Consider the following 12434-nt stretch of genomic DNA (forward strand, 5'->3'; position numbering starts at 1 on the left):
ACCCTTAGACCCTGTCAGGATGAGTCCCTCATTGACTTGGGGGCTCCCCTGCAGTGTCTCCCCTGCTGTTCCTGTAATGTCATTTATTATAATGAGGTTGTAGTCAGTGTCCAAATATATAGTTAGTATAAAGGACCTGTGAGATGCTGTGATGTCTAAAGGACCTGTGAAATGTCACATGTTACATGTTATGTTGTCACATGTTTACCCAGAGAGCAGCAGCTTAACCTATGACCTGCAGATTGACCAATGGGCTTTGGCTCAACCCCCCTCTACAGTGGGGATAAAAAGTTTGGGCACCCCAGGTAAAAAATGTTATTAATGTGCATAAAGAAGCCAAGAAAAGATGGAAAAATCTCCACAAGGCATCAAATTTCAGATTAGACATTCTTATAATATGTCAACAAAAGTTAGATTTTATTTCCATCATTTACACTTTCAAAATAACAGAATACAAAAAAATAGCGTCTGCAAAAGTTTGGGCACCCTGCAGAGTTAATATCTTGTACTGCCCCCTTTGGCAAGTATCACAGCTTGTAAACGCTTTTTGTAGCCAGCCAAGAGTCTTTCGATTCTTGTTTGAGGTATCTTTGCCCATTCTTCCTTACAAAATTCTTCCAGTTCTTTGAGATTTCTGGGCTGTCTGTCACGCACTGCTCTTTTAAGGTCTATCCATAGATTTTCAATTATGTTGAGGTCAGGAGATTGTGAAGGCCATGGCAAAACCTTCAGTTTACGCCTCTTGATGTAATCCCCCGTGGATTTTGAGGTGTGTTTAGGATCATTATCCATTTGCAGAAGCCATCCTATCTTTAACTTCAGCTTTTTAACAGATGGCATCAAGTTAGCATCCAAAATTTGCTGAAATTTTATTCAATCCATTTTTCCTTCTACTTGTGAGATGTTCCCTGTGCCACTGGCGACAATACAACCCCAAAGCATGATTGGTCCACCCCCATGCTTAGCAGTTGGACAGAGGTTATTTTCATTAAATTCTGTTCCCCTTCTTCTCCAAATGTACCTTTGCTCATTCTGGCCAAAAAGTTCAATTTCAACCTCATCGGTCCACAGAACTTGTTTCCAAAATGCATCAGGCTTGTCTATATGCTCATTTGCAAAGTTCAAGCGCTGATTTTTGTGGTGAAGACGTAGAAGAGGTTTTCTTCTGATGACTCTTCCATGAAGACCATATTTGTACAAGTATCTCTTTATAGTGGAATAGTGTACCACAACCCCGGTGTCTGCCAGATCTTTCTGGAGGGATTGTGCAGTCAAACAGGGGTTTTGAATAGTTTTTCTCACAATCCTGCGAGCTGTTCTGTCTGATACTTTCTTGGTCTTCCAGATCTTGCTTTAACTTACACTGTTCCTGATGACTGCCATTTCTTAAAGGGGTATTCCAGGCCAAAACTTTTTTTTATCTATATATCAACTGGCTCCGGAAAGTTAAACAGATTTGTAAATTACTTCTATTAAAAAATCTTAATCCTTTCAATAGTTATTAGCTTCTGAAGTTGAGTTGCTGTTTTCTGTCTAACTGCTTTCTGATGACTCACGTCCCGGGAGCTGTCTAGCTCCTATGGGGATATTCTCCCATCATGCACAGCTCCTGGGACGTGACATCATCATTGAGCAGTTAGACAGAAAACTTCAGAAGCTAATAAATATTGGAAGGATTAAGATTTTTTATAGAAGTAATTTACAAATCTGAGCCAGTTGATATATAAAAAAAAAGTTTTTGCCTGGATAACCCCTTGAATTACATTCCGAACAGAGGATATTGACATCTGAAAACGTTTTGCTATCTTCTTATAGCCTTCTCCAGCTTTGTGAGCGTCAACTATTTTCAGTTTCAGATTTCAAGACAACTGCTTGGAAGAACCCATGGTGCTGATTGTTGGGGCAAGGTCAGATGAGTCTGGGCATTTAAAACCTTTGAGATTGACATCACCTGGTCTTCCCAGATGATGATTGAGAACAATCGATGACACTGGCAAGTCTCAGCTTTGCAATGGGGGCAGTACATGCTATAAATTCTGCAGGGTGCCCAAACTTTTGCAGACACCATTTTTTTGTTTTCTTTTATTTTGAAAGTGTAAATGATGGAAATAAAATCTAACTTTTGTTGACATATTATAAGAATGTCTAATCTGTAATTTGATACCTTTTGGAGATTTTTTAATCTTTCCTTGGCTTCTTTATGCACATTAATACAACTTTTTACCTGGGGTGCCCAAACTTTTGATCATCAATATATATAAGGGAGCAGCCATTACAATTCTCTCTCTCTTATGCTCCCTGCTGAGGAACAGCAAACACCAGATACCTATTTGCTAGTGACAAGCACCTGGAAGGCCGCAAAGCTACAGTCATTCCAGTAAGTCAAAAGTCTATTTCTGCTGTCACTACCCATTGCCAAGTCCAGTCTAAAGTCAAGCCTCAAGATAATTATCTAAAGTCTATTACAAGTCTAATTGGTCCCAGCAAGCTGTGAGGTCCTTCTGTGTTTCTGGCCAACCTCTCTAGTATTCTGGCCTAGCTGTGAAGATAATACCATCTATCTGAACTCAGTAAAGCCTTTGTTAAACCATAACTGGTTGTGGACTCTCCTTTCACTTCCTAGCCATTGGAATAGCGGAGATACCGTTCGTGTGGTTCCAGTACCCAAAAACTACATTGTCGTCACAAACACTAAAAGGTTAACAACACTAGAGGTTAACTACACCGCTACACCCCATGGTCCCGCCATGCACAGTGGGTCACCACACATCTATACAGGACGATCGCAAGGGTGGTACTAATTAAGAAATGTGTTATTTCGAATCGAGTCGAAGTTCGGATTCGGTCCAAATCAAATTTTTCATGGAATTCGGAACGAATTCGACTTAGTCAGATTCGATTCCCTCATCTCTATTTTGTGCCTTCATTCCAGTATACAGTAGACAACTTGGGGAAAGGGGGGTCTTCTGTGCCCAGTGTCCTTGGGCCCTTCTCATGTCATGGAGCCCCTAGATCTTGCATAGATATGTCCGTGCAGATAGACACAATGAATCCCAATGATACTTGGTAATAACTTCAAAATAGGAGATTTTTTTGATGACACAAATGCTAACAATGTATTTCTTATGAGTATCACCCTACAGAGATGAAGCGTTGTTTCCGTATCCTACTACCTCCCCTTCTCTTTGCTGTATTGGTGGAGTTCTCAGTGGAATATGTAAGTTTCCGCCACACTGTTTCAGTAATATAACTGTTACCTAAAGGGACTAACCAGCCCTGTAAAATTGATGGCCATCAATTTTACATTGGTGGGGGTACGACCCCCCACACCCCTGTTGATTTTTGATGCAGCTCTTAAAGTGGTACTCCGTAGGAAAGATTTTTTTTAATTCATATATTTATTTATTTCAGATCAACTGGTGCCAGAAAGTTAAACAGATTTGTGAATTACTTCTATTAAAAAATCTGAAGCCTTCTAGTACAGTAAGCCTTCAGCTTCTGTATGTTTCAGAGGAAGTTGTGTAGTTCTTTCCAGTCTGACTACAGTGCTCTCTGCTCCCACCTCTGTTAATTGAGGAACTGTCCAGAGCAATAGAGGTTTGCAATGGGGATTTGCAGAGAGCACTGTAGTCAGACTGGAAATAACTGCTAAACTTTCTATATATAACTATAAGGCTATGTTCATGCACAGTATTTTTGTTGGTTTTCTGCATCTTAATCTTTAGATGCATGAGGTTCATCTTGTTTGGGGTCCCAATATTAACCACTGACAAGTCCATGGTGGATCATAAATTATTTCTGGGTAGGATCACTGAATAAAGGTCCCTATACATATTAGAGAAAAATTGCCCAAAACTAATAATTGAGGTGGGACTGGCCAACTGTCTAATGTGTCCAACTCTTTTGACTTCTGATGTTAGTCGAGGGAGGGAATGAGAGAAAGAGCCTTCGCCTGAGAGTTACTGTATTAAATGGGTACTCCGCTCCGGTGGAAAACTTTTTTTTTTAAATCAACTGGTGGCAGAAAGTTAAACAGATTTGTAAATTACTTCTATTAAAAAATCTTAATCCTTCCAGTACTTTTAGGGGCTTTATACCACAGAATAAATTATTTTCTTTTTGGATTTCTCTTCTGTTATGACCACAGTGCTCTCTGCTGACATCTCTGTCCTAAAATGGACAGCAGAGGTCGGCAGAGAGCACTGTGGTCGTGACAGAAGAGAAATCCCCCCCCCCCCCCCCAAAAAAAAAAAAGCATTTCCTCTGTGGTATGCAGCCGCTAATAAGTACTGGAAGGATTAAGATTTTTTAATAGAAGTAATTTATCAATCAGTTTTTCTGGCACCAGTTGATTTAAAAAAAAAAAAAAAAAACATTTTCTACCGGAGTACCCTTTAAGGGGGGCAGGAGCACTTTAAATGAGTATTGTGGTGCAGGAAAACTTGAGCTCTATTGGGAATAAGAATCTGATCGTGGGGGGTCCAACCACTAGGATCCCTGAAATCTACTGAACAGTTCCCAGGTTCTCCCCAGTAGTGAAGCGTGTTGAGCCTCGTATGAAGCGGCAGCCCCTCTTGTATCTCTATTGGAGAACCGGAGATACAGTGTTCGTGTATCTCCAGCTTTGGATAGGCGATAAGTTTTCCTACACCACAGTACTCCTTTGGAGGGAGTACTGTGGTGGTCTCTTTTGTTCTCTTTTTTTTTTTTTTAAACATGTTAAAGGTTTAGAGGTTTAAAGGGGTACTCCCGTGGAAAACTTTTTTTTTTTTTTTTTAAATCAACTGGTGCCAGAAAGTTAAACAGATTTGTAAATTACTTCTATTAAAAAAATCTTAATCCTTCCAGTACTTTTTAGGGGCTATATACTACAGAGGAAATGTTTATCTTTTTAAATTTCTCTGATGTCATGACCACAGTGCTCTCTACTGACCTCTGCTGTCCATTTTAAGAACTGTCCAGAGCAGGAGAAAATCCTCATAGCAAACATATGCTGCTCTGGACAGTTCCTAAAATGGACAGCAGAGGTCAGCAGAGAGCACTGCGGTCATGACATCAGAGAAATCCAAAAAGATAATCATTTCCTCTGTAGTATATAGCCCCTAAAAAGTACTGGAAGGATTACGATTTTTTAACCCCTTAACGACGCAGGACGTATATTTACGTCCTGCGCCGGCTCCCGCGATATGAAGCGGGATCGCGCCGCGATCCCGCATCATATCGCGTGGGTCCCGGCGCTAATCAACGGCCGGGACCCGCGGCTAATACCACACATCGCCGATCGCGGCGATGTGCGGTATTAACCCTTTAGAAGCGGCGGTCAAAGCTGACCGCCGCTTCTAAAGTGAAAGTGAAAGTGACCCGGCTGCTCAGTCGGGCTGTTCGGGACCGCCGCGGTGAAATCGCGGCGTCCCGAACAGCTGATCGGACACCGGGAGGGCTCTTACCTGCCTCCTCGGTGTCCGATCGACGAATGACTGCTCCGTGCCTGAGATCCAGGCAGGAGCAGTCAAGCGCCGATAATGCTGATCACAGGCGTGTTAATGCACGCCAGTGATCAGCATTAGAGATCAGTGTGTGCAGTGTTATAGGTCCCTATGGGACCTATAACACTGCAAAAAAAATGTAAAAAAAAAGTGTTAATAAAGGTCATTTAACCCCTTCCCTAATAAAAGTTTGAATCACCCCCCTTTTCCCATAAAAAAAATAAAACAGTGTAAAAAAAATAAAAAATAAACATATGTGGTATCGCCGCGTGCGTAAATGTCCGAACTATAAAAATATATCATTAATTAAGCCGTACGGTCAATGGCGTACGCGCAAAAAAATTCCAAAGTCCAAAAAAGCGTATTTTGGTCACTTTTTATATCATTAAAAAATGAATAAAAAGTGATCAAAAAGTCCGATCAAAACAAAAATCATACCGATAAAAACTTCAGATCACGGCGCAAAAAATGAGTCCTCATACCGCCCTGTATGTGGAAAAATAAAAAAGTTATAGGGGTCAGAAGATGACATTTTTAAACGTATAAATTTTCCTGCATGTAGTTATGATTTTTTCCAGAAGTGCGACAAAATCAAACCTATATAAGTAGGGTATCATTTTAACCGTATGGACCTACAGAATAATGATAAGGTGTAATTTTTACCGAAATATGCACTGCGTAGAAACGAAAGCCCCCAAAAGTTACAAAATGGCGTTTTTTTTTCGATTTTGTCGCACAATGATTTTTTTTTCCGTTTCGCCGTGCATTTTTGGGTAAAATGACTAATGTCACTGCAAAGTAGAATTGGCGACGCAAAAAATAAGCCATAATATGGATTTTTAGGTGGAAAATTGAAAGGGTTATGATTTTTAAAAGGTAAGGAGGAAAAAACGAAAGTGCAAAAACGGAAAAACCCTGAGTCCTTAAGGGGTTAATAGAAGTAATTTACAAATCTGTTTAACTTTCTGGCACCAGTTGATTTAAAAAAAAAAAAAAAAAGTTTTCCACGGGAGTACCCCTTTAAACCTTTAACATGTTTAAAAAAAAAAAAAAAAAGAGAACAAAAGAGAAGGAAAACAATAAATTAATACACTATAATTGTGGGTAGGGCTGGGCGGTATACCGGTTCATACCAAAATTTTTGTGCTGCATGATATGAATTTTAACCCATCCAGCAATACCGGTTTGGCCCCTCCCCCTCGTGAATTAATGAATCAGCCCAGCGCTGCGCTGAATCCTCGGGGAACTACTCACATATCACCTGCGAACACTGCCCCCCAATTAATTATCAGCCCAGCGCTGTCCCCATCGGGGTAAATACATGTCACACGCATGCTCTGCCCTGCTCGTCCTCCTGTTTGTTGCAGCCGCCGGTGCTGACACTCTATACCTGTGGTCTACAACCTGCGGACCTCCAGATGTTGCAAAACTACAACTCTCAGCCAACGGCTGTCCGGGCATGCTGGAAGTTGTAGTTTTGCAACATCTGGAGGTCCGCAGGTTGAAGACCACTGCTCTATACTGTGCAGTATCCCTATGCCCGGGCTGCAAAAAATAAACCAAATAAACTTTAACTCACCTCCCGTTGGTCCGGTACCGGCCTCACGCTCTTCCTGGGGACGGGAACGTTGGACAGCCGTCAGCCTATCACCGGCCGCAGCAATGTCCCCCCCCCGGCCGGTGATAGGCTGAGCCCACTGTCATGTAAGAAGCCGGCCAGAGCTCCTTACATGACAGTGCGCTCAACCTATCACCGGCCGGGGCGGGACATCGCTGCGGCCGGTGATAGGCTGACGGCTGTCCGACGTTCCCGTCCCCAGCGTAAGGCCGACGTCGGAACATGCGTTAGTTTATTTTCTTTAACTTTTTCAGCCCGGGCATAGGGATACAGCACAGTATAGAGTGTCAGCGCCAGCAGCCGCAACAAACTGGAGGAAAAGGAGGGCAGTGACAAGTGAGTATTTACCCCAATGGGGGCAGCGCTGGGCTGATAATTAAATTGGGGAAGGGGAGGAGGAGGAAATACCGTTATATACCGTGGAACCGCCAAAAGTTACAAAAATACTGCGATACACACATTTGGTCATACCCCCCCAGCCCTAATTGTGGGTTCATTTTTTAATGTAGTTATTTACCCTTATAACAAAATGATAAAACTTTATGATAAGAAGTTAATAAATACAAATTACAATATCTACATTGAATTCCTGTGGTTAAAGGGGTTATCCAGGAAAAAACTTTTTTTTATATATCAACTGGCTCCAGAAAGTTAAACAGATTTGTAAATTACTTCTATAAAAAAAATCTTAATCCTTTCAGTACTTATGAGCTTCTGAAGTTTAGGTTGTTCTTTTCTGTCTAAGTAATCTCTGATGACACGTATCTCGGGAACCGCCCAGTTTAGAAAAGGTTTGCTATGGGAAATTGCTTCTAAACTGGGCGTTTCCCCAGACACGTGTCATCAGAGATTACTTAGACAGAAAAGAACAACCTTAACTTCAGAAGCTCATAAGTACTGAAAGGATTAAGATTTTTTAATAGAAATAATTTACAAATCTGTTTAACTTTCTGCAGCCAGTTGATATATAAAAAAAAGTTTTTTCCTGGAATACCCCTTTAATTCCATATTCTAATAGATTATCCATATAGTCCATATATAGAACAATAATACCGATTGTATCATTGCTTTCCTAGGTTATTTTGGATAAAGACATTGTACCATTTGAAAGTATTCAGACTGATAATAAGACTGTACAGAAAATTATAACCAATCATCACAATCATATACGGAGGCACGTCGATCCACCAGCTGCTAATATGCTAAAAATGGTAAGGGATAAAGTCTGAATATATGCAAAAAAACTGAGAGAACACCCCCCCCCCCCCCCCCCCTCCACACCAAACTCTTTAATTTCAAGTTGTCAAATACTTAAAGGGTTACTCCGGTGAAAAACATTATTTTTTTTTTTTTAATGAACTGGTGCCAGAAAGTTAAACAGATTTGTAAATTACTTCTCTTAAAAAATCTCAATCCTTTTAGTACTTTTTAGCAGCTGTATGCTACCGAGGAAATTCTTTACTTTTTGAATTTCTTTTTTGTATTGTCCACAGTGCTCTCTGCTGACGCTCTTTTTATTATAAATATATAAAAACTTAACAAAACAGAAAAACAGGCTTAACTAGCATTAACAAAACACAACACAACAAAACCTGCCTAAGTGGCCAGCCCAACTTAGCTAAACTAACTAAACACATAACATTATACCTACATATAAATTATCAAAAATACTATCACACACACATACCCACACATTCTTTACATAAACATAAAAATAGCTTTACTTAGCTTTAACTAAAAACAACCAGACTTGGTAAAACTCAACCACACATTACATTCACAACTAACCCACCCCAAAACCCCCACGACCACCACCCCCCCCCCTTTTTTTTTTTTATATATGTTTTTTAATATTTTTTTTTTATTATTTTTTTTATTTTTTTACTAAAATTAAATTTTTTCCCTCACATATATACATATATATATATATATACATACATACACATACACACCCTTTTTTTAATCTACACTACCATAATACAACCAATATTAAATTAAAGTAATATAAAAATGCTAACTAAATCTGATCCGACTGCCTATCCCCATCCCCTCAAATAAGATAACCAATCCATACTATATAATAATATATACAATACGAATATAAAAACACAAATACATAACCTAAATGCAAATACATACATAAACTATATACACCAACAAACCAAAATATACACCTACAAAACACATGACATCCTACACTAGACTAACCCATTACCCACACAACCACCCACATTGACATGGGTCAGAGTCCATAGTCCATGGATATCGAGTCCAGTCCACAACTGACCCATGCCAGCCCCTCCAAACATCCACCAACCCACCAATTCCCCCACCCAACCTAATCTATACCCAAAACCAACTATACAAATACAACTTCATAACATAACATATACAAAACAATACAACCCACCTTAGGCCCAAGTTCGGTCGCCTGTAAGCCCTTTACGCAATCCATATTCTGAAAACAAAACAAAAAGACTAGGGTGTACATGCATAGCCCACCACCAGGAAGAAGGATGGCAATCCTGATGTTACTTTATAAACTCTCTCCACTAACTTTTCCCTACGACTCACCCTACTGTTATCCCTTCAACAAACTGACCCTGCACTCACCCTCTCTCTGTCCCTACATTGCTGTCCCTAACCAGAAAAAGGGGTACTCTACCCAAGAGGTCTAGTACCTAGGGCACATCAAATGAAAAACCTCTCCACAGGAGAGAAGCCCTGCTGGTACCAAGACTGCCATACTCCAAAGACCTGATCTTCCCGAGGTCACCGGTGATGTTCCTACAGACCTCCACCTCGGAGAGGACTTTCCGCTGTGTAGATACTAGACACCGTGCGTTCCACGTGTAGTACCTAACTACTAAGCTGACTACAAATAAAGTGCCCCGGTCTCGGCCACCCAGGTTCCTGAATGCCCCATAAGCCCACTCCGGATAGGTAAGGCCGGCAAGTTGACTCCAGCCAATGGAAGCACCCACCCGGTTGTAGACCCCTATATTAAAGGGACAATGAAGCAGGAAGTGGTCCATGCTTTCCAGCATGTCCTCGCACTCTTCTCTGGGACATCCCCGGTCATCAGAGCTCCTACACTTCAAATTGTCCCTCACATATAGCTTCCCCTGAAAGCAGCGCCAGGCCAAGTCCCAAAACTTCTGGGGGATCCTTTTCATGTTTAAAAGGTACAACCCCACCCTCAGATCCCGACCTGGGCAGTCCATGAGCGCCAGAGGCTTCTGGAAGTGGGTCAACAGAACCCGTTTGTCAAGGAACTGCCTTGACTGGGTCCTGATCTCCCACACTCCCAGACCCCACCGACGTATCGCCTTCAGAGTTGGGGTAGCATAAGCCGGAAGATATCCGTGTGGCGTACGGAGGTCCTTCACTTGCCCTCCTGTCTCCCATTCGTGGAAGAAAGGCCGAAACCATTCCCTGCAGGAGATTACCCACGTAGGAGCCCTCTCTGACCAGAGGTTTGAGATGTTAGCTTTCAAGAAGGTGTTTGTTAAGAACACCACAGGATTTACCATAGATAAACCCCCTAGTCTCCTCGTGCGGTACGTAACCTCCCTCTTGACTAGGTTCATCCTGTTCCCCCATAACAGTTGGAAAAACAGGCTGTAGATCCTAGTGTAGTAAGCCTCTGGCAAGATACATACGCTGCCCAGAAAGATAAACAAGGGGAGCAGGTACGATTTGATCAGGTGTACCCTTTCCCTGAGGGTCATAGACCAACCCTTCCATTGGTCCACCTTCTGAGCGGCATCCTGGAGCTTACCATCCCAGTTTTTGGTGGGATAATCATCCTGGCCGAAAGTGATGCCCAAAACTTTTGCTGACTCTTGGGGCCCTGGAAGGGTGTCCGGGAGATCAAACGTGGGATCTCCCCCTCCCAGCCAGAGACTCTCACACTTATCCCAGTTGATCTTAGACCCGGATGCCTCAGAGTAGCGGTCCACTTCCAACATCACCACATCGACCTCCTCTCTCGAGGACACGAAAATGGTGACATCATCAGCGTATGCCACCACTCTCTGGGCGACATCCAGCTCCGCCAGACTCATCCCGACTCCCGCCAACGGCCCACAATCTACCCTCCGGACGAAGGGATCGATCGCAAACACGTATAAAAGCGGGCTCAAAGGACAACCCTGACGGACTCCGGACCCCACCTCAAAAGAGCGGCCAGACCAACCGTTCACAAGCGGGAAACTCTCTGCCCCTGCATACAAGATCTTAAGCCAATTAACAAAAGTACTTGGTAAGCCATATCTCAGTAGGACGGACCAGAGGTAGTCATGGTTCACCCGATCAAATGCTTTGGCCTGATCCAAGGACAGCATGTACCCCTTCCAGAGACCCGCACTACTCCGCTCCACTGCCTCCCTGACACTGAGGACAGCACTTAAGGTGCCTCGGCCTGGAACAGAGCAGTGCTGGGCCCCCGAAAGGAGCCGGGGTGCAAACTTCACGAGCCGATTAAACAGTATCTTGGCCAGAAGCTTCCTGTCCGTATTGAGAAGAGCTATGGGCCTCCAATTCTCAATCCGGCTAGGATCTTTACCCTTTGACAGGAGAATCAGGGCTGACCTCCTCATTGACTTCGGCAGAGTGCTCGAGGAGAGACACTCATTGAATACCTCAGTCAAGAGGGGAGCTAAAGACTCCTTAAAGGTCCTGTACCACTCGGATGTTAAGCCATCCGGACCTGGCGACTTCTTAGGGGCAAGCCCCTCGATCGCCAGTCTCACTTCCTCTTCCCTGATTTCTTCTGCCAAAACATCAAGAGAGGGGTCTACCCCTGGCTCAGGAAAGGTTTCAGCCAGGAAAACCGACATCCCGTCTCGATCTAGATCCTTCCTTCCCAAGAGGTGCGAGTAGAAGGATCTGACGACCTCCAAGATCCCCGATCTGGACCGATTCAGAGATCCTGTACTATCGATCAGTCCTGAAATGACTTTACTACTCACTGACATCTTACAGTTTCTGTAAGGGTCGGGCGAGCGGTACTTCCCGAAATCCCTCTCAAAAACCAAAGATGCGTGCCTATCGTACTGACACCTCATCAGCAAGGATTTCACTCTGGAGATATCCTCTCGGCTACCTCCAGTCGAGACAAGAAGCTCGAGTTTCCTCCTCAGACCCTGATACAAGCGATACCTGTTCAGGGACCTGAGGCTCGAGAGCTGGCGGAAGAACCCCGCAACCCGCTTCTTGAATATCTCCCACCACTCCAGCTTATTACTACAAAGATCCAGTAAAGGTACCTGACTCTGAAGAAAATCCTCAAAGGACTGTCTTACCTCCGCTTCCACCAGGAGGGACGA

At 42.9% G+C, this 12434-nt stretch overlaps 1 protein-coding gene across 1 annotated transcript in view; it reads left to right on the forward strand.

Annotated features, from left to right (window-relative positions):
• Window positions 1–12434, forward strand: part of LOC130361240 (cysteine-rich venom protein-like) — a 227466-nt gene that overhangs the window by 154777 nt on the left and 60255 nt on the right. The window contains exon 2 of the mRNA XM_056563999.1: window positions 8181–8315. Coding sequence (XP_056419974.1) covers window positions 8181–8315 — 135 coding nt within the window. The remainder of the gene's footprint in view (window positions 1–8180; window positions 8316–12434) is intronic.

This window comes from Hyla sarda, chromosome 3, assembly GCF_029499605.1.
Source record: "Hyla sarda isolate aHylSar1 chromosome 3, aHylSar1.hap1, whole genome shotgun sequence".
Lineage (NCBI taxonomy): Eukaryota > Metazoa > Chordata > Amphibia > Anura > Hylidae > Hyla > Hyla sarda.